The sequence below is a fragment of the Balaenoptera ricei genome, chromosome X (genome assembly GCF_028023285.1).
Source record: "Balaenoptera ricei isolate mBalRic1 chromosome X, mBalRic1.hap2, whole genome shotgun sequence".
NCBI classification, from domain to species: domain Eukaryota; kingdom Metazoa; phylum Chordata; class Mammalia; order Artiodactyla; family Balaenopteridae; genus Balaenoptera; species Balaenoptera ricei.
The window spans coordinates 29,454,474-29,478,157 of NC_082660.1; the positions used below are offsets into that span (position 1 = coordinate 29,454,474).

Sequence of the window (23,684 nt, forward strand, 5' to 3'; positions counted from 1 at the left end):
ATCTCAGTTTCAATTTCACTGCTTGTGATTGGTCTGTTCATATTTTCTATTTCTTCCTGGTTCAGTCTCGGAAGATTGGGCATTTCTAAGAACTTGTCCATTTCTTGTGGGTTGTCCATTTCATTGGCATATAGTTGCTTGTAGTAATCTCTCATGATCCTTTGTATTTCTGCAGTGTCAGTTGTTACTTCTCCTTTTTCATTTCTAATTCTATTGATTTGTGTCTTCTCCCTTTTTTTTGTGATGAGTCTGGCTAATGGTTTATCAATTTTGTTTATCTTCTCAAAGAACCAGCTTTTAGTTTTATTGATCTTTGCTATCGTTTCCTTAATTTCTTTTTCATTTATTTCTAACCTGATCTTTATGATTTCTTTCCTTCTGCTAATGTTGGCGTTGTTTTGTTCTTCTTTCCCTAATTGCTTTAGGTGTAAGGTTAGGTTGTTTACCTGAGATGTTTCTTGTTTCTTAAGGTAGGATTGTATTGCTATAAACTTCCCTCTTAGAGCTGCTTTTGCTGCATCCCATAGGTTTCGGGTCATCATCTTTTCATTATCATTTGTTTCTAGGTATTTTTTGATTTCCTTTTTGATTTCTTCAGTGATTTCTTGGTTATTAAGTAGTGTATTGTGTAGCCTCCATGTGTTTGTATTTTTTACAGATTTTTTCCTGTAATTGATATCTAGTCTCATAGCATTGTGGTCGGAAAAGATACTTGATACGATTTCAATTTTCTTAAATTTACCAAGGCTTGATTTGTGACCCAAGATATGATCTACCTTGGAGAATGTTCCATGAGCACTTGAGAAGAATGTGTATTCTGTTGTTTTTGGATGGAACGTCTTATAGATATCAATTAAGTCCATCGTGTTTAATGTATCATTTAAAGCTTGTGTTTCCTTACTTATTTTCATTTTGGATGATCTGTCCACTGGTGAAAGTGGGGTGTTAAAGTCCCCTACTATGATTGTGTTACTGTCGATTTGCCCTTTTATGACTGTTAGTATTTGCCTTATGTATTGAGGTGCTCCTATGTTGGGTGCATAAATATTTACAATTGTTATATCTTCTTCTTGGATTGATATCTTGATCATTATGTAGTGTCCTTCTTTTTCTCTTGTAATAGTCTTTGTTTTAAAGTCTATTTTGTCTGATATGAGACTTGCTACTTCAGCTTTCTTTTGATTTCCATTTGCATGGAATATCTTTTTCCATCCCCTCACTTTCAGTCTGTATGTGTCCGTAGGTCTGAGGTGAGTCTCTTGTAGACAGCATATATATGAGTCTTGATTTTGTATCGATTCAGCCAATCTATGTCTTTTGGTGGGAGCATTTAATCCATTTACATTCAAGGTAATTATCGATATGTATGTTCCTATTCCCATTTTCTTAAATATTTTGGGTTTGTTATTGTAGGTCTTTTCCTTGTCTTGTGTTTCCTGCCTAGAGAAGTTCCTTTAGCATTTGTTGTAAAGCTGGTTTGGTGGTGCTGAATTCTCTTAGCTTTTGCTTGTCTGTAAAGCTTTTAATTTCTCCGTCAAATCTGAATGAGATCCTTGCTGGGTAGAGTAATCTTGGTTGTAGTTTTTTCTCCTTCATCACTTTAAATATGTCCTGCCACTCCCTTCTGGCTTGGAGAGTTTCTGCTGAAAGATCAGCTGTTAACCTTGTGGGGATTCCCTTGTATTTTATTCTCTGGAGCTCGTTTAGGTGGTGCTCTGAATCCCCTCTCCTCGCACACCCCAAAACAATGGTCTCTTGCCTCTTAGGCAGGTGCAGACTTTTTCCCGGACTCCCTCCCGGCTAGCCGTGGTGCATTAGCCCCCTTCAGCCTGTGTTCACGCAGCCAACCCCAGTCCTCTCCCTGGGATCCGACCTCCGAAGCCCGAGCCTCAGCTCCCAGCCCCCACCCGCCCCGGCGGGTGAGCAGACAAGCCTCTCGGGCTGGTGAGCGCTGGTCGGCACCAATCCTCTATGCGGGAATCTCTCCGCTTTACCCTCCGCACCCCTGTTGCTGTGCTCTCCTCCATGGCTCCGAAGCTTCCCCCCTCCGCCACCTGCAGTCTCCGCCCACGAAGGGGCTTCCTAGTGTGTGGAAACCTTTCCTCCTTCACAGCTCCCTCCCCCAGGTGCAGGTCCCATCCTTATTCTTTTGTCTCTGTTTTTTCTTTTTTCTTTTGCCCTACCCAGGTACGAGGGGAGTTTCTTGCCTTTTAGGAGGTCTGAGTTCTTCTGCCAGCCTTCAGCAGGTGTTCTTTAGGAGTTTTTCCACATGTAGATGTATTTCTGATGTATTTGTGGGGAGGAAGGTGATCTCCACGTCTTACTATTCCGCCATCTTGAAGCTCCCTCGCAATCTACATTTTTTTGAGAACCAACTACTGTATGTGCAGGTGTCAAACAAACTTATATTTAGAGTACTGGGGCATAAATAGTTTTATTTCAGGTCTCCATATTGCAAAGTTAAAATAGATAAACATATTGCTTACATTGGGAGGAGTGGGGAGGAAATGATCTCTCCCCCAGTGTAAGGAGCTTTGGAAGGAAAGGGTTTTAAATCAACGTTCTCTGCTCTCCTCTAGCTAAGAGATGGGGGTGTGACCCAAGCATGGTCAACTGGACTCCTCCCAGGACTTTAAATTTTGAACAGTTACACAGTATAAAGCAAAAGAGGATCACAAAGAGACTCAAGTAGTACCTGCTAACTAAATGCCCAGGCATACTCAGGTCCGTTTTCTTTTTCTAGGTCTTTTTCCATTGCCTTCAAGCTAATTACAGTGTTTACTTTCTGCTTGATTTAATCAGAGGGTGCTTTCTGTTGCTTGCATGGAGAGAAACCTACCTAATGTGCAACTACACTACATTTGATGATTTTACTTCTCTGTTTAAAATCCTTTCAAGGTTGTTACCACCTGCAGGCCATAATCAAAACTCCTTAGTCTGTATTGTAATAGGTCTGCATGGTGGCTTATTTTATAACGTATTAACGCATTAAACCATACAAATTTGTAACAGATAAAAATATCAAATCACTAGGTTATACACCTGAAACTATTATAATATTGTATGTCAATTATAATTTTTTTAAAACCCTCCTTAGTCTGGCAAGGAAGGGTCCCCATTTTTTAGTCCTACCCTTCTCTATGCAACCTCATAAATTTCTTCCTCATCCCCTTAGTTTCAGCCAGATGGAATCACAATTTCTATCACATACTGCACTGTTTACTTCAGTGAAAAGCACAGTTCCTTCTGCCAGGATCGCCTTTGTCATTTTATCTACCTGGTTAATTTCAAGTTGTTCTTTAATGCTTGGCTTAGGTTTTGTCTTCTTCAAGAAGCTTTTCCTGACATCTCTTCTCCTCCTTGGCTTAGTTAGATGTCCTCTCCATGAAGTAAGTCCCTAGACCATCGCCCAAGGATTCCCAGGGAAGTGGAAAACTACAGTGTCTAAGGGTGGGGATTCTGGAACCAGACTGCTTAGGTTCAAATCTCATTGCTATCTTTTTACTACCTGACATTGAGCAAGTTACTTACAACATTACTTACACAAGCACTGACTGTGCTTTAGTATAAATCTCACAGTGTTGTTGTAAGCATGAAATGATACACACAAATTATTTAGGTCAGTGACTAGCATCATTAATGCTAAGTATGTGCTAGGTATTATCCTGAAATTTATTTCTATCACAGTGCTATTATTGCTTTTTATTCCCATCATCTTCTTTAATCTGTGCATTCCTATCTTATCTAACTCTGTATTTCCCAGGCACTTAGTAGTCGCTCAATAAAAATTTACTAAAAGAATATATGAGGAAATAGACATTGATAGTGTTTTACAGTTTATAAAGCACATGTGGAACACTGCATCATTTCTCACACCTCAAACAGTAAAATTAGAATTGCTTTATTTAAAACTCTATATAGAGGAAATATTTCTTTCCTGATATTACAATCAATACTTCCCCAAACTCACCTCTCTTTTTTATACCCCTCCACACACACACATTTGTTTAATGTTTATGTAGGGTCATTTTACTGACCAGTTAGTGACTGTAGCTATACAAGGCAGGAATTGACAATATCTTTATAATTTTTTTTAATATAAGGGGAAGAAGCAGGAAAATCATCCCCACTATTTAGCAAGAGAAGAGAGATTACAGGTGTATATGTGTATGTGTGTGTGTGTGTGTGTGTGTGAACATTTATAATACAGTTGACCCTTGAATAACACAGGTTTGAACTATGCAAGTCCAATTACATGGGGATTTGTTTTTCAATAAAAATACAGTCGGCCCCCCGTATCTGCAGATGGAGAATCCACAGATGCAGAATCCACAGATATGGAGGGCCAACTATGGGACTTGAGCATCTGCAGATTTTGTTATCCATGGTGGATTCCAGAACCAATCCCCTGTGGGACTGACAACTGTACTGGCTTTCTGTGACCCTAGACATGGCACTTGAACTTCTCCTCTGAATTACTTTTGGACCTGTAGTTAAAGACTATCACTTTGAAGAGGCATCAAACGTTTTACAAAGGAGTGTGGATTATCTTTCCCACTCTAGTATCTAGTGGCTTTTACAGGAGGCCATAATGTCATTAGCAGAATGGGGTCCAGGTGTGGAAATGAGCTCTTATTTTCATGTAATATTATTATATGACATACAGTTTGCCCAACACAAATACCATGAATAGGCAGACTTACATAGTTTGCTTAGAACCTAATATTAATTACTAACATTAGTTGAATACTTGCAGTAATCAAGGCAAGATGGGAAGCATTTTCATGTACTACCTAATTTAATCCTCATGACCACCTATAAGGAAGAGAGTATCATTATCCACATTGTATAGATAGATGACCTCAGGTTCAGGGAGGTTGAATAACTTACCCAAGGTCACACAGCTATAGTAGAGGAGCCAAACTTTAAACCCATAGAATCTAATTTCAAAGCCCATGCTTTAAACATTATAACATACTGTCTCCTCTGGTTAGGAATAGTCCCGGAAGTACTGGAATAGCTCAATATGATATTGTGAAAGAATGTACCTCTTGTTTCTTTATGTATCAGCACACTGCAATTGTAAAATGCTTAGCTTTGTGTCTGACATACACTATATATTCAAATACACATATATCACCAAATGGTAGCCACATTTACAGTTAATACTGGCAGGCAGTATACATAGTAAGAACACTGGCTTAGGCACCAAACAGACTTGGATTTGAATCTTTGCTCTGCTACTTATTAGGAGTGTGACATCTATGAGCTTCAGTTGCTTTTTTGGAAAAATTTGGCTACTAACACTTGTTATAAAGCAGTAGTAAAACAAACTATACATATATATTTATATAATATTTACATATCTTTATATTCACACATATCCAACACTATATGGTGTATGTGAATCCTTTGTGCCTTGTACCCAGAAGAGGAAACCAAGATCCAGAGCATGATTTGACTACAATCATGCCATTTGCAAATGAGAAAAAATTACCACTGAATTCAGGTCCTCTGAGTCTAAGATTAAGACACTTTAAATGCAGGTTGTTTACTATTAAATTATTTTCATTCTTACTGAATTGCTGAAGTTCATTTTAAAAAGAAATCTGTCTGCCCTAGTCCCTGTTTTTACAAAAAGTAGTTCTATAACAGCTAAACAACTTCAGTACAATGTATTACTTCTTTAGAAAAGACTTGAACATCATTTACAAGTGAAAAAACTATAGCATATAAACCTTTCAAATCTACTTTTCTTATTCATTCAGAAATATAAAAGATATATAGTATATTTGTTTTAGCTAAGTAAACCATATTTATGTCAATGTATTCTGATGTCTCTCACTGATGTCATAATTTTGCAGAATGGATTCCAATGAGGCTGAGAAATGCAATCGTTGTATTAAAAACATGTTTATTTGAGTATGGCATTAAATAAATATGAATATTAAGATCTAAGGTATTTAAAAATATATTATGTTTTGTTACTTTTCTCTTTTTTTATTTGTAGCTTATTTTCAATTATCCTTATCATTGGAGGAGGAGAATTGGCACGGACAACTCGGAAGAGTGAATAACCAATTCCCAGATTATTATATTTGATTCTGTAATATATTATGGCTGCAGAGTGCCAAAACAAACAGTTCAAATGTAAACAGCTCAAATGAGCTATTTACTTGATATAAAATAGGTTTTAAAAATACCAGTTGTTTAGTGAATTTAATTAAGCCAACTATACTTTAAGGGCTAAGCTTTTTTACTTGTATTATTCCTTTGTAATTTATGGTTGTTTTAGACAACTGCATTAATTTGTTTCCTTGATCATACTTAGACTGAACAGAGTTGAGAGAGTAGTGTGTTGGCTAACAGAGAAGAGCTACCTAAAAACTGGTGGGAAATGACTTGTGGAAAATCTTCACTTTAAAGATAAACCTCTGCCAGCTTTTCTCTTTTTTCCCCCATACCTTCTGCTTGATGATCATCTCGTTGATGTCTTCAAGATCACCCACCATCACCCTCTGTGATTTTATAACACGATCAAGCAGAGACAGCCAGTCGGTAAGTTCTGTCCAAACCCGGTTGAAATCTGCCAGAGCAGGTACCTCCAACAGCAAGGAAGATGGCATTTCTAGTTTGGAGATGGCAGTTTCCTTGGTAACCACAGGTTGTGTCACCAGAGTAACAGTCTGACTAGGAGCTAAATTTTTTTTTTCAAAAAGGAAAAAAGAAAAAAAGAAAAATTAGAAACACAAGAAGCCGATTTCAATCATAATAAAACTAATTTAAGGGTAACAATTTGAGCCAAAGTATTATTTATGACATTATAAATATAATTTGTAAATTATAAGTAGAATTTATAAATAAATTATAAAGTATCCTAATGTGGATACTTTATATAGTACCACGATAGAAAAATTCAGTTTCCAACTTTTCATTAATATACATTTAACAATCTTTCAAAATGATTTTGATTATCCTCACAGCTGAGCAATTGATTTAATTTAAAAAGTCCTTCTCAATAACAATTATACACGTTGTGGAATTGGTAAAGAAAAATATAAAGTATTCAGGCTTTGCCAGGTGAATAAGTTTTACTTATTTTTTTCATTCAAGGGGAAGAAAAAAGTAAAGATTGGATAAGATCTTATTTAGAACTTATGATTTCCTTGAATAGGAAGTAAATTAGTTTGGAGGTGGACTCTAGGGAAATCAAAGCCAATGAAATGTTCTTGTCTTTGCTCTGTATTTTATACTGGGAGCAGCTTATATATTTTTTCCTTTTCTTTTAGACTGGTAATAAAGTGGCTAGCACTGAAGAAAACCCAAGCTACATTATTTTTGGAAAATCAGAGCTAGGAAAGTTTTTCCACTTGGATAGTGAAACACTGTTTCAAGGTTATTAAGAAATACTAAATTAATATGAATAGTGATGAACACTGTAGTGTAAGGTAGCACATGGTAATAGTTAAGATCTGAAGTTCTGGAGTGAAAACACCTGGGAGAGAATCCTTCTCTGTCTTAGGAACTCTGTGACCTTGGTTAAGTGACTAAACTTCTCTAAATTTCAGGTTTTCTCTTCAGCAAGGAGGGATAATGACAGGATAAATGTCAAAGGGGCAGTTGTACAGATTCAATGACTAATACAAGAAATGTACATAGAACAATACCAGAAAAATAACAGGAAAAATATTAGCATAGTTCTGGACACTAGTAGGTAATACTGTTAGGTATTACTATTTTTATAAATATCTGATAAATAAGAAGCACAGTGATAAACAAATATGGTAAGAAGTTAGAGATAAGGGGTCAAAATCCGTAAAATATTTGGGGAAAACTCAGTCAAAGGTCTTGTGTGGCCCTATATGTACTGAAGGGGGTTGAATTTGCTGGTGTGAATTGCTGCTAAATACCAACAGCTTGATTATCGAAGGTGAGTGAAGAAGGGCAAGAAATGCCAGGTCTAGTTTATAGGCAATGGCCTCTGGAGCCTAATATATCCAGGAGACTGGTAGCAAAGAAAGAGTGGCCTATATAGTTCAGAAGGGAAGCTTTGAGGGAAAGCTGCAAAACACAACATCTCAATGGGAAGCCTGAGAGGCATGGATGACAAGAGAACTGTTCTAGAAACATGAAGAAAGTGTGCCATACTGGCATTCCATTCTGAGGTGGCCATAAATTACTTTTCATGGTTATATTGCTTTCTGCCTTTTTAAGGTTGTCTTTTTGTTAGAGAAGATGATGAAAGAAATGGAGCAAAGTCTCTTGCCTCTCAAGCTTCTTGGGGAGAACAAGAGGTTCCTACAGATGGAAGAAATAATCTTGAACAAGGTAGAAAGAAAAAAAGTGAGGTGTCAGATGGAATAAAAAACTAATGCCAAGAAGTAATGACTTCAGGACAATGATACTGAGGAGACAGAGAAGAAATAGTTTCCTGAAGCTATCTCACTACTCTGAGGCTTTTTCTAGAAAGAATGAAACATAATCTGAAGCAGAAATAGCATCCTGTGATCCAACAGTCTAGTAGGAGAAAGCATGGGAGCCAATAGGATCTAGCAATCTTAAAAGGGATTCCAAGAGAGGAGCTGAATCCCTGGAGAGAATGCATGGGTGAGGATGAAAAGAGAGCTAAATTAAAAAATATCACTGTAGGAGCTAACTGTGGAATGTCTAGCTGACTAGGAAATATGGACAAATTGTTCTGAAAATAGATAACAACAGATACTCAGGCAACATACAGTATTTTGGGAGGATTTCAAGGTTCTGGGAAGTGTCAGACAAGGCTTTTTTTTTTTTTTTTTAACTTGACTTATTGAAAAATTCACCCTCAAAAGAAAGCAGGAATGCGATTTTTTTCTCTAGACTTGCTTGTGACCAACAAAGAAGTGCTTAATGAAGTGGAAATGATCACGTCATCTTAAATTTCTCTACAATGAAGGACGAGAATGCAGAGAATCATCAGACTTCAACTGTTTTCTGGAAAACACATTGGGGTGGGGGTGGCGCGGTGGGAAAAGTCTATTGAAAAGAAAGGCTAGGACCAGAGATCGAAAAACAGAATGTTTTAAGATGACTAAAAAGTACAATTAATATTGGGACGATAAATCACAAAATTCTCCAATGAGGAAAAAGTATCACCAAGTAGAAAGACAGCTGAAACAGATTCAGAGGAGAGTTGAGAGGTACAGCAATGCTGCCATCTGTGCCCTGGTCATGGGCAAAGGATCTGATTTATGGACCAGTCAGTCAGGCCATGGCTGGTCTTGTCTCCTCCAGTTCTCAACACCTGAAAACATCTTTATAACAATGGGGAAGGGAGGAGAAACTTTCCATTTTGCTCACTGCTTTATCTCCTGCACCTCCCACAGGTTCTAGAATCTAGTAGGTGCTCAACTGATGACCTCTGAATAAATGAATGAAACAAACAAACAAACAAAAAAAGTCTATGCACAGCAAGATTTTCAGTAAACTTAGAGGCCTTCTATCCAAGGCGAGTGCTAAAAGAGAACATCTAAAGACAGTTTCTTGAAGCCTAGAACACAGAACATGCCAAGGCTCTTGCTGTTTAGGTTATTTTAGCTATTTTAAGAACAAGAAAATAATGAGCCACTGCTTGGGGAAGGCAATGGAAAGTCAAATATTAAAGGGAGAAAAAAGAACCAATCAATTCTTATGTTCCCTACTTTTCTATCAAGGGGGGGAAAAGCAGGAAACAACACTGGATCAAGAAGCAGAGTATAAAACAGACTATCTGGGCTTCCCTGGTGGCGCAGTGGTTGAGAATCTGCCTGCTAATGCAGGGGACACGGGTTCGAGCCCTGGTCTGGGCAGATCCCACATGCCACGGAGCAACTGGGCCCGTGAGCCACAATTACTGAGCCTGCGCGTCTGGAGCCTGTGCTCTGCAACAAGAGAGGCCGCGATAGTGGGAGGTCCGCGCACCGCGATGAAGAGTGGCCCCCGCTTGCCACAACTAGAGAAAGCCCTCGCACAGAAACGAAGACCCAACACAGCCAAAAATAAATAAATAAATTTTAAAAAAATACAATAAAAAAAAAACAGACTATCTAAGGCTAGACTGTTGGATTTAAACCCTTGCTCTGCTATTTTTTAGCTGTGTAACCCTAGGCAGGTTACTTAACCTCCCTGAATCTCCATTTACTCCTCTTTAAAATGGAGATTATAATAGAACTTCCCTCACAGAGAGCTGGTCTTACCATTTCCTAGATATACAATCTTGGACAAGATTACAGGCATCTGGAGGTAAGGGATTATACCACGCTTGCTAAACTGAACTTTTCTGAACCTCAGATTATTTACCCGCATAATGAGGAAAACAGTACCAATCACATGGAATTGTTCTACTTAGTATTTTATGAATTGATATGTGTAAGTCACCTCCTAGCGTGTGTATTTGTGTGTTTTTTCCTCCTCCTTTCCCTTTTGCTGCTCAATGTTTATTGGCTGCTCACTTTCTAAATTAGCATGGCTTTCCATGTCCTGTGCTCTTAGAACCAGACTTCATACTCCAGCTTCATCTCCCTCCATTCTTCCCATGCTTCCCCACACCTCAGTCTCTATATGGCATTCTCCCATTAGCACAGACCATCTCACCCTTTCATGCCCTTCCATACGCTCTATATTCTTCTTGAAAACTCCTCTCGCTTCCTCAGACAAAAGTCTCAATTCCTTTTCAAATACCAACTCTAGATTTCTATGTTTTGTGGAGGACCAGGGTAAGTTTATAACTAAAAATCTCTATGAGGCATAGAATTACACCATTCTTTTGGGTCTTAAACACTTTGAATCTTTTACATTTTATTACTGAAATCTAATCATCACGGGAAGAACAAAATCTTGCACCATTATTAGGGCTGGAGAATTTTAATTTTATTTGTAATATGGCTAGAGGGTAGCTGATAGTACTTGAGAGCTGGGCTCTAAATTCCAGAAACTTTGGGTCTCCTAGAGAAAAAAAGTGCTATAACATGAAGTAGAAAGAGGCTAATCTCCATCTATTACACACATTTTATTAAGGTCAATTCTATCTACAACACTACTTGAAATATTTCATTCTTCCTAAAAAGACTTGTCTCTAGATCCATGTATGTGCACACATTTTAATTTTTTTATTAAGCAAGATGCTTCAACGGAGAAATTTTGAGGTCCTGAGAACATTTTTTTTAATAAATTTATTTATTTTATTTATTTATTTTTGGTTACTGTGGTTCTTTGTTGCTGCGCGCGGGCTTTCTCTAGTTGCGGCGAGCGGAGGCTACTCTTCGTTGCAGTGCGCGGCCTTCTCATTGCTGTGGCTTCTCTTGTTGTGGAGCACGGGCTCTAGGTGCATGGGCTCAGTAATTGTGGCTCACAGGCTCTAGAGCACAGGCTCAGTAGTTGTGGCACACGGGCTTAGTTGCTCCACGGCATGTGGGATCTTCCCAGACCAGGGCTCAAACCCGTGTCCCCTGCATTGGCAGGTGGATTCTTAACCACTGTGCCACCAGGGAAGCCCGAGGTCCTGAGAACATTTATCATATTTTATTATGTATATCATATATTGACTCATACTGCATATTCAGATGCCTCTACTTTTATCTAAAGAGAAAAAAAAATTAGGTTGTTTCTTTTCCACTGTCCTTTTACTAGAAACAAAAGCAAATCACCTCATTAGGTAAAGTGTGGGCTGGTCGGATCTGTAAGGAGACAGTTTAAGTGGTTTTGTCCAGACTGAGCCACAGAATCTTGACACCAAGGGTCAGGCAGGGATATTTAGTCATTCCATGGGAGTTTTCTGTTAACTCCATAATTTAAAAGATGGAAAGAGGATTTGCTGAGAGTTCTGTCAACCCATAACCCTAATCAGGGAAGGAGTTAGGATACATAAACGACTACACAGAATCTTAAGCACGAAGTTCTAGGATGGGTTTCTAGGTTCTCTTCCTTAAGGAGCATGGAAAATGGCTTCCCCTCCAGCCGGCAGGGATCCTTTCCTCCGTGCCCCGTTTAACGCCCATACAGTTTGATCTGCTTGCCTGGATGTCTGCATCTTGCCTCAGGCCACTGTCCAGGGTCGCAAAGAGTTGGCCCTAGGAATGGCTGCTTCAAATCTCTGCTTCTTTAACCATCACCGAGACCAAGGTCATTCTTCTCAAGTCCGATGGAGGAAGCATGTCTTCCAGCATGGGGTTAGGCGGAAAACAGTCCTTAAGGTGTCCCACTATTAACCGTCCCTCCAGCAACAGAGGCTAGTGTCCTTGGTTAATCAATTCATGTCAGAACCACATGTATTACAATGTGTATCACTAAGCCAGGTAGATAGATACACACATCATATATATGTGTATATGTGAACAGATATGTGCACGCACACACAGACAAACACACACACACACACACACACACACACAGAGCCTGTATAGTCTGACTACTAATGATTGTAGCAAAACGTGTTTCACATGTGTTCATTAGAAAATTAAGATAACTCTACTAGAAATTGTATTTTCCTTCCACAGTTAAGCATACAAAAAGTCAAACTCAAAATTGCTGAAAGGAATCAAGTTTGGCACACCAGAATAGTAGCATGAGTAACAGTAGGTGTAATATACTATTGCAAACCACAGCTTTGCTCTGAGTATTTTGTTAATTGAAAGGTGTTGGCTTTAGGAGGGAACTCCCATTTTTTCAAAAGTGTTTGAAGAATATTTCTCTAGTCTAAAATTTTAATTGGTTTCGAGGGTACATGATTAGTCAGACTAATAGCTTTACTTAGAGCTTTAGAGGAACTACTAAATCTTTTAAAAAACACACAATGTGTTTGGAGTACTTCCTTTGAAGTATTCACACGTGGTTTTTCTGTAATTGACAGGTCTCCTTTGGTTGATAAGAAAGCAAGGAACACATATTCTATTTCTAGCTTTGTTGTATGAATGTGGGTAATTTTTTTGTTTACTTTGATATTTGAAAAATCAGTCAACTGACGAAATGATAAATTATTGGACCCACACTAACACAGATATCTAAAAAGTACCATTTTGTGTATGTGGTTAAATTGAATTACTATCTAATACTAGAGTTATAGGAAAGATTGTTTTAGCTACTTATCCATATCACCAATAGATAAAATAACCATTCTCCATGTAAGCAACATGGGAAAATATTTTTCTTCATGAATATTTAAAAGGATGGCATGTAGCCTAATGAAACATGTACAAGAAAGTACATGTTACCAAAATTAGAAATCATGCATGGACTCAAAAAGAACCTCACTTCTCTCTAAATATTTGTAGTCTGTAGGTACATGTGGAAAATTAGAAACAAATGTTGTGAACCCACAAACGTTTATTTTTCTCTATATTCTTTCTCATCATTCTAAAGAGGAAATAATATATATGATTCAACTATCATCAATTATTTACATTTTAGCACAATAAGGGCTTGTGCTATACATGGACGAGTCCTAGAGAACTGGAAGTCAAAGATTCATGATAACCAACTATATTTCTGGATTTTAGAAACAAATTTTTTGGGTTTAAGAGCCATAGACTTTTAAAGCTTAGTGATGCTACTTTATCATTTTTTAATTGGTTCTTTTCTGCTACTAAGAATATAATCCAAATAAGAAATATTTACTGCTACTTGGAAGAGAGATTCCCACCCACACTATCACCACAATCATTTACTCAGGGTTTTCTGTATGCCAGGCAAGTTTACTTATAAGCCTTGTTTTATTTAATTTTTACCAAATGATTTTCAGGGTTAGCATTATTCCCATTTTACTAAAAGGTAAAATACTTTGCTCAGGATCTCACATTAACAAGTGACAATGCCAAGACAGTGTGCTTAACCATTACACCTATTTCTAAGACTGATATGATCATCAGATACTTCTCCTACGTGTCCCACTCAATATATAAAAATTATTAAGTACTCAAATACTTTTGACTCCAAGAGCTATAGCTTATAACATATAGTATCCACAAAATAATCTAATATCCATTCTAATTAGGGAGAGAAGATCACCTTGAACTAGTCATAAAAATATAGGTTATAAAAATCAAGTGAATCTGGCTTCCTCCCACACGGTAGATATTATTCTTGAGAAATATCTCCAACCTGACTTCACGCAAACTTGCATCCTTTCTTCACTAATTTGAAGATAGAAATAACCCTTGCCTTTCCCCCTTTTTAGTTTGCATCTTCTAATTTCATATATGAATTCTTACTCATATATGGATTCATAACTTACATTATATAAATTCTTCATACATGCACTCAATAAAAAGCAGTGTTTCTCAACCTTAGCACTGTTGATATTTTGGCACATATAAGTCTTTGCTGTGGGTGGCTGTCCTGTGCATTGTGGGATGTTTATCAGTATCCTTGGTCAGAGCACCATCCCACTTTTGATAACCAAACATGTTTTCAGACATTATCAAATGTCCTCTGAAGGCGGGGAAATTGCCTCTGGTTGAGAATCACTAATTGAAAGGGTTTCTAATTTCTCTCTTTCTCAGTCTCTCTCCTCCCCTCCTCTTCCTGTGTGTGTGTTTTGGGGGGGGGGGGTGTGTGGGTATGTGTGTGCGTGGGTGTGTATATGGTTTATATACTTGCTTAGCATTTGTAGTGGACATCCTTTATGCCTATCCAAGTTTGTGCCCTCTTATACCTCAAATTACAGATTAAGTGAAATTAAGTGCTTCTCTTAACCTCATGATATTGGGCAGGCACTGAAGAAATAGTAAATACTTGAAGCTATAGCTATGAGGGAATAGTAAATAATATTACAAAGGAAATGTCATGATGATAAAAGTGAAAGCATCTCTGGTAGAGAGTAAATGTCCACAAATTCTTCTTCTTCCTGCATCTATACCCTTATAATGAGATATTCCAGATGCTCCCATCGAGAGCTGTAGTGTATTTCTCTATTCACTGAATATGGATTGGCCAAGTAACTTGTTCTGGCCAATGGGATATTAGTAAACATGACACAAGCAAAGGTTTGAGAAAACCTTGGCCATTGGGCTATGCTTGGAAACTTTTCACCACTATGTGAACTATGCTAGCCTACTGAATGATGACAGACAAGTGGCCCTGTCACATCCACTGTCTCATCCAATAACCAAGTGCCAGTCACATGAATGAGGCCACTGACTACCAGCTGACCATTAATACATGAGTGAGCCTAGCTGAGACTAGCAAAAGAACCATCTAGATATGCCCAGCCCAAAGCAGACCCCCAAAATCATGAGCTAGATAAATGATTCTTATTTTAAGCCACTACATGTGGGGGTAGCCTGTTATACAACAATAAATAACTGATACATTTGGTAGTAGCTTGTTATACAACAATAAATATCTGATACAACATCCATTTTTACCTATTAAAGACTTGCATCTGAAACAAGATTTAAAATGGCCCTCCCATTGCTACAGAAATAAAACAAATGCTGATCCAACAAAGAGAACACAGTTTAGAAAAGAAACAGTCTTCAAGTTAATGTGTGAAAGACAGAGAACTGAAGATGCACATAATCATGCTATGATGCCTGTAAATCAGGCAGCCAACATTTTATAGGATATTTGAAAAGCAAAGCTTTTAGTAAAATGCATTGTTAATACACTTAAAACAATGTAAATGAAGAGAGTACAGAATGCAATAATGAGAGCCATGAAGTAGGTAGCCCAGTGCAGAAGACAAGGGAAGAAAAGCCAGATCAGACCATAATAAAGACCATGCTATTGATGAAGGATGATAATCAATTCTAAAACAGACATCAGAATAAAATCCATATATTCATTTGGGTATAACCAGCTAGAAAACACTGTACAGTTCTCATTACAGCAAAAACACTGCTATTCTACCAAAATTTTTAGCACCTTGAAAAATTCTTGAATTAAAGGATCCAATGTGTTGTTTGTTTTTTAACGGAATTGCTCCTACCTGAATATTAGAGATAAGATTCTTCAGTAAAGCATGAGCAAAACCAGGTAAGCAGCGCTCTCTACATAATTCAGTCTAAATGAGTCTCATACTTGTTTGGGTAAGCTACGTCTTTACCCTAAGTAGCAAAATAACTAGCAATGAGTCTTTTAAGTTGTTAAACATGTGCCAGGCCCTCACAAGCCTCACCCTTGAGATGCGATAAGCTACTTAAAGTATCAAATTTATCTTTTTCTTCCTCACCAACCCAGTGCAATGTCTGATACATAGTAGGGTCTCAAACAACATTTGCTGCTGTTGTTATCCAGATTAGAATGAAGCATAATGTATGAAGCAGAATCCTTAAGGGACGTATAAGAGAGAGGGAGGGAGGTGGAGAGAGAGATTGATTCATTACAGTTTCAATCTAGAGTTTCATCAGGCAGAACAAAGGCAGAGGAACCATTAGCTGCAATGTAAATGAAGCAGTATTAAGTAGTTTTAACATGTAGACTCTTCTGGTCTGAATTCATAATAATACCTTATATCTGTACAGAACGTTAAACAGTATACGTTTTTAGTAATTTTCTCCACTGATTTCTCACCACAACACTCCAGTGTGGGCAGGGAGAGCATCACTGCCACCAATTTATAGGAGAGGAAACTACAATTTGGATAAATTAAAATACTTCTCCAAGATCAAAATCTGGTAAAGTAGATGGAAATTCCTGAGCAATCTATATTTTGAAAAGGAAGGCTCTGAGTTGACTGATGAAAGAGGGATTCGTGAAAAACAACCCAATTAAAAAATGTGCAAAGGATTTGAATAAAATACATTCTTGAAAGAAGATATATGAATGGTCAGTAAACTCATGGAAAGGTGATCAACATCACTAGTCATGAGGGAAATGCAAATCAAAATCAGAGAGAGAGACCACAAATGAGAGAAAGAATAACAAGTGTTGGTGACGATGTGGAGAAACTGGAACCCTTGTGCACTGTTGGTGGGAATGTAAAATGGTACAGCCACTGTGGAAAACAGTATGGAGCTCCCTCAAAAAGTTAAAAATAGAACTACCATATGACCCAGCAATCCTACCTCTGAATATATAGTATATCCAAAAGAATTGAAAATAGGACCCTAAAGAGATATTTGGACACTGATGTTCACCTAAACGTCCATTGACAGATGAATGGATAAACAAAACATGGTATATGCATACAATGGAATATTATTTAGCCTTAAAAAAGAAGGAAATCCTGTCATATGCTATAGAGTTTGTTTTGCAAGACAAAAAATTTCTGGAGACCTGTTGTGCAACGATGTGCATATAGTTAACACTACTGTATACTTTAAATGGTTAAGATAGCAAATTTTATGTTATGTGTTTTTCACCACAACTTTTAAAAAAGGAATCCATGGACCAGTCAAAGTGTGGACTTTTTCCTTTCCCTTCTGGGTTAAGGAGATTTAAAAGAGATCTTTGAATACCAAAATAAAGGCCATCCTATAAATAACAGTGGTTCTGATACATTAAGCCCAGTGAAAAATGACCAATTTATTTTCCTCTCGTTGTAGCCTCTTTATAACATTTGTGGGGTAAGAAGAATATGCCAATACCTCTCTGTAGCGGATATTGTGGTGCTCTATCCCAGTTCTCTCCTGGAGTTGATGGACCCACACTCCAGATACTATTAATAATGACTGCTAATGGGTCACAGCTACATCTCTCCCTGAGGCTTCCTATTGGTCAGTGCAAGGATATTAAGCCCCAGCTCACCTGCCTCAATTTACGTCAACTCTGAAGGATGAACCCAGCTCCAAAACTCCCTGTCAGATTGGCTTAGGCTACAGTATCGACTGCATTGTGGATCAGCCTCTCCCTCTGCCCAGTGATGCCACCCTCGCTTCCTTGCAGGTGGATCCACCAAGATTAATTCCCAATAAACCTTATGTATGCAACTTTCTGTCTCAGAGAATGCTTCCAGGGAATCCAATCTAAGACACCATCTTTTGACACCTTAGACACCTATATACATAAGAGTTTGTTTCTAATACATAAAGGTTAACATGATGTTTCCAGTCATTCAATCCTGGAATAATATTACTTAAAATTATTTATTGATATCATATGTTATATAATTCAATATTCAATTGAATGCTCTTGAAAATGACAAAAAAGCATGCAGAGGATGGGTGGCAATATTTATTGCTTAAGGGTTTATAAAAGGTTTTTATATTCTGGTTATACTTGACTTGCAATTTATCATTCGAGTTGCAGTTTCATAAGCGGAATTGGAACACATCCTAGAACTAAAACCACAAATACAAATACTAAAGTCTTGAACTCTGTCTCCATAATGACATTGGAAATGTAACTGCTATCATGTGTTCGTTTGAAGTGATTGTGCTGGGCTAAACTTAGCTTTTAAAGTTCTGGGTCAGTAAACACGTTATGAACTTCAGGTATGGCAAACACACTAACTGAAGTAGTGAAACTAGCTACATCAAAATCAATTCATGTTTTCATTTAACTTGTAGAAAAGCACACCATGCCCACAAGTGCAGTAACTACCAACTATACAACAGGAACCAAAAATCAAAGGTAGAAAACAAATACCAATTATGAAGGGAAAATTGCTTCTTACAAGCACAAAAATAAGATTATGTTTGTTTCTTTAAATCATGCCCACTGAACCATCTCAAATTCCTTTTGAAAGTAGGAGAGGTAATCATAAATAAAAACACTATTCAGTGGTTATAAATCATGCTATTGAAATGGCTACACTCCCAGGAGCATTAGCGTGATGGTTTTCATGCACATACTTGCTATTGCTTCGTACCAGAATCTCATTGTTCTAATCCTTTGGATGAATGGGTCTCAAATTAAGAGTGTAAAGAGAGCTTGGGAAAGCTGTGAGTCTACAGTTCATGGTTTCTGAAATAGGAACATAGCTTACTTTGTTCATTTAAAAAGATTTGTTAAGCTGTAGTGTTATACAGTTGGTTCATTCTGAACCTCTTATTTCTGCTTCTTAAGAACAGGAAATTTTATCAGATCAGGGCTAAAGTTCATTGCTTTTAAAAAAATCAGTAAATCATATATAAACCCTAGTAACACTGGTGCTTTTTCCATGATGTCAATGTTTTATATAAAAAATATAGAATTACACCACACTTTGTGTTTAAAAACAGTAGTTGAAAATCAACTTTTAAGTAAAATGAAATTATATTTAAGATTCAAATAAATAGTCTAAGGTAAAGTTAATTAAACAGTCCACAATAGAAAACCATGCTTTATTTTTTGTTAGGAGAAAGGTAATGTTGTGCTGCATCCCGCAGGCATACAAGGCCTGTGCTTGCCCAGCTTCAAGGCTGAAGAAAGAGCCCGGAGTCAGCAACAGAGACATCAATGGTTTAATGGATGGGGGAGCTTACATGTCTGAAGCAACGTGCTGGAGCGACACCCCAGCGTGTGTAGTGGACAGCTGGCAGGACATGGCAGCAGTCTTCCCTCCCGGTTTTGGGTGTGGGGGGGAAGATGGCCAGTTATAGGGGAATTGAGATCAGGTGGGCTCATTAGTTACCCGGGAAAACAGCAGAGGGGCAAGCCCCTCAAACCACTTTGATAAGAGCAATCACCAGCTGGGGCCTGGGGCAAGTATACAGGAAGGTCACTCATGTGGGTAAGACACAGGTGAAACAGGCACTGGTCAGGCAGGGGATGTACAGAGAGCAAGAGAACAGCCATCTTGAGTTGCCTGGCCATACAGGTAATCTTTAAAATTGATGTTTCTTTTATCCCAAGATATTTTGGTTAGAACTAGAAGTAAAATATATTCCCCTCTACTACTGTTAAAATTACAGCCTATAGGAGAAAGTAGAAGACAAGAATGTAGTTGTTTCGGACTTGGGAGGGCCCCACAGGGTCCTGCTTGGTTTCATGCCTGCTTGAGCTAGTACAACTAAGCAAAAGCAATCGAATACAAAGGTTAAAGTAAAAGAAACTGATCCAGTATGGACTCAGATTTGCTCTTCCTGATTATACACTGAGTTTCTGTGATGGACCAGGCACTGTAACAGTCACTAGAGTAACAAGGATATTCCCTGTCCTCAAGGATCCTCCCTTCTGGTTTGCGAGGAAATGCCATGTGGCTGACAGGGTCTTGGTGCTCCAGCCAGGTGTCAGGCCTGAGCCTCTGAGGTAGGAGAGCTGAGTTCAGGACGATGGACCAACAGAGACCTCCCGGCCACACATAAGATCAATCGGCAAGAGCTCTCCCAGAGATCTCCATCTCAACGCTAAGCCCCAGCTCCACTCAACGACCAGCAAGCTCCAGTGCTAGAAACCCCATGTCAAACAACTAGCAAAACAGGAACATAACCCCACCCATTAGCAGAGAGGCTGCCTAAAATCATAATGAGGTCACAAACACCCCAAAACACACCACCGGATGTGGTCCTGCCCACCAGAAAGACAAGATCCAGCCTCATCCACCAGAACACAGGCACCAATTCCCTCCACCAGGAAGCCTACAAAACCCACTAAACCAGACACCAAAAACAACGGAAACTACGAACCTGCAGCTGGCAAAAAGGAGACCCCAAACACAGTATGTTAAGTAAAATGAAAAGACAGAGAAATACACAGCACATGAAGGAGCAAGGTAAAAACCCACCAGAACAAACAAATGAAGAGGAAATAGGCAGTCTACTTGAAAAAGAATTCAGAGTAATGATAGTAAAGATGATCCACAATCTTGGAAATAGAATGGAGAAAATACAAGAAACTTTTAACAAGGACCTAGAAGAACTAAAGAGCAAACAAACAGTGATGAACAACACAATTTTTAATAAATTAAAAATTCTCGAGAAGGAATCAATAGCAGAGTAACTGAGGCAGAAGAACGGATAAGTGACCTGGAAGATAAAATAGTGCAAATAACTACTGCAGAGGAGAATAAAGAAAAAAGAATGAAAAAAATTGAGGACAGTCTCAGAGACCTCTGGGACAACATTAAATGCACCAACATTCGAATTTTAGGGGTCTCAGAAAAGAAGAGAAAAAGAAAGGGTCTGAGAAAATGTTTGAAGAGATTATCATTGAAAACTTCCATAAGATGGGAAAAGAAAGAGTTAATCAAGTCCAGGAAGCACAGAGAGTCCCATATGGGATAAATCCATGGAGAAACACGCCAAGACACAGATTAATCAAACTATCAAAAATTAAATATAAAGAAAAAATATTAAAAGCAGCAAGGGAAAAGCAACAAATAACATACAAGGGAATCCCCATAAGGTTAAAAGCTGATCTTTCAGCAGAAACTCTGCAAGCCAGAGGGAGTGGCAAGACATATTTAAAGTGAATGAAAGGGAAAAACCCACAACCAAGATTACTCTACCCAGCAAGGATCTCATTCAGGTTCGACGGAGAAATCAAAAGCTTTATAGACAAGCAAAAGCTAAGAGAATTCAGCACCACCAAACCAGCTTTACAACAAATGCTAAAGGAACTTCTCTAGGCAGGAAACACAAGACAAGGAAAAGACCTACAATAACAAACCCAAAACAATTAAGAAAATGGCAACACGAACATACATATCGATAATCACCTTAAATGTAAATGGATTAAATTCTCCAACCAAAAGACACAGACTGGCTGAAAGGATCCAAAAACAAGATCTGTATATATGCTGTCTAGAAGAGACCCACTTCAGACCTAGGGACACATACAGACAGAAAGTGAGGGGATGGAAAAAGATATTCCATGCAAATGGAAATCAAAAGAAAGCTGGAGTAGCAATTCTCATATCAGACAAAATAGACTTTAAAACAAAGACGATTACAAGAGAAAAAGAAGGACACTATATAATGATCAAGGAATCGATCCAAGAAGAAGATATAACAATTGTAAATATTTATGCACCCAACATAGGAGCACCTCAATACATAAGGCAAATACTAACAGCCATAAAAGGGGAAATCGACAGTAACACAATCATAGTAGGGGACTTTCACACCCCACTTTCACCAATGGACAGATCATCCAAAATGAAAATAAATAAGGAAACACAAGCTTTAAATGACACATTAAACAAGATGGACTTAACTGATATTGATAGGACATTCCATCCAAAAACAACAGAATACACTTTCTTCTCAAGTGCTCATGTAACATTCTCCAGGATAGATCATATCCTGAGTCACAAATCAAGCCTTGGTAAATTTAAGAAAACTGAAATCGTATCACGTATCTTTTCTGAGCACAACACCACGAGATTAGATATCAATTACAGGAAAAAGCCATTAAAAATACAAACACATGGAGGCTAAACTATACGCTACTAAATAACCAAGAGATCACTGAAAAATCAAAGAGGAAATCAAAATATACCTAGAAAAAAATGACAATGAAAACACAATGACCCAAAACCTATGGGATGCAGCAAAAGCAGTTCTAAGAGGGAACTTTATAGCAATACAATCCTACCTCAAGAAACAAGAAACATCTCAAATAAACAACCTAAACTTACACCTAAAGCAATGAGAGAAAGAAGAACAAAAGAACCTCAAAGTTAGCAGAAGGAAATAAATCATAAAGATCAGATCAGAAATAAATAAAAAAGAAACGAAGATCAAGGGAAAAAAAAAAGGGAGAAGACTCAAAATCAACAGAATTAGAAATGAAAAAGGAGAAGTAACAACTGACACTGCAGAAATACAAAGGATCATGAGAGATTACTACAAGCAACTATATGCCAATAAAATGGACAACCCACAAGAAATGGACAAGTTCTTAGAAATGCCCAACCTTCCGAGACTGAACCAGGAAGAAATAGAAAATATGAACAGACCAATCACAAGCAGTGAAATTGAAACTGAGATTAAAAATCTTCCAACAAACAAAAGCCCAGGACCAGATGGCTTCCCAGGCGAATTCTATCAAACATTTAGAGAAGAGCTAACACCTATCCTTCTCAAACTCTTCCAAAATATAGCAGAGGGAGGAACACTCCCAAACTCATTCTACGAGGCCAACATCACTCTGATATCAAAATCAGACAAAGATGCCACAAAGAAAGAAAACTACAGGGCAATACCACTGATGAATGTAGATGCAAAACCCCTCAACAAAATACTAGCAAACAGAATTCAACAGCACATTAAAAGGATCATACACTATGATCAAGTGGGGTTTATCCCAGGAATGCAAGGATACTTCAATATACGCAAATCAATCAACGTGATACACCATATTAACAAACTGAAGGAGAAAAACCAGATGATCATCTCAACAGATGCAGAGAAAGCTTTTGACAAAATTCAATACCCATTTATGATAAAAACCCTCCAGAAAGTAGGCACAGAGGGAACTTTCCTCAACATAATAAAGGCCATATATGACAAACCCACAGCCAACATCGTCCTCAATGGAGAAAAACTGAAACCATTTCCACTAAGATCAGGAACAAGACAAGGTTGCCCACTCTCACCACTGTTATTCAACATAGTTTTGGAAGTTTTAGCCACAGCAATCAGAGAAGAAAAAGAAATAAAAGGAATCCAAATTGGAAAAGAGGAAGTAAAGCTGTCACTGTTTGCAGATGACATGATACTATACATAGAGAATCCTAAAGATGCCACCAGAAAATTACTAGAGCTAATCAATGAATTTGGTAAAGTAGCAGGATACAAAATTAATGCACAGAAATCTCTTGCATTCCTATACACTAATGATGAAAAACCTGAAAGTGAAATTAAGAA

General features: G+C 37.8%; 1 protein-coding gene across 6 annotated transcripts in view; it reads right to left on the reverse strand.

Moving 5' to 3' along the window:
• DMD (dystrophin) overlaps positions 1 to 23,684 on the reverse strand; it is a 2,476,968-nt gene that overhangs the window by 681,442 nt on the left and 1,771,842 nt on the right. For all 6 annotated transcript variants that reach the window (XM_059910880.1, XM_059910875.1, XM_059910877.1 and 3 more), the window contains one exon: positions 6,465 to 6,697. In XM_059910880.1, the coding sequence (XP_059766863.1) occupies positions 6,465 to 6,697 (233 nt within the window). The remainder of the gene's footprint in view (positions 1 to 6,464; positions 6,698 to 23,684) is intronic.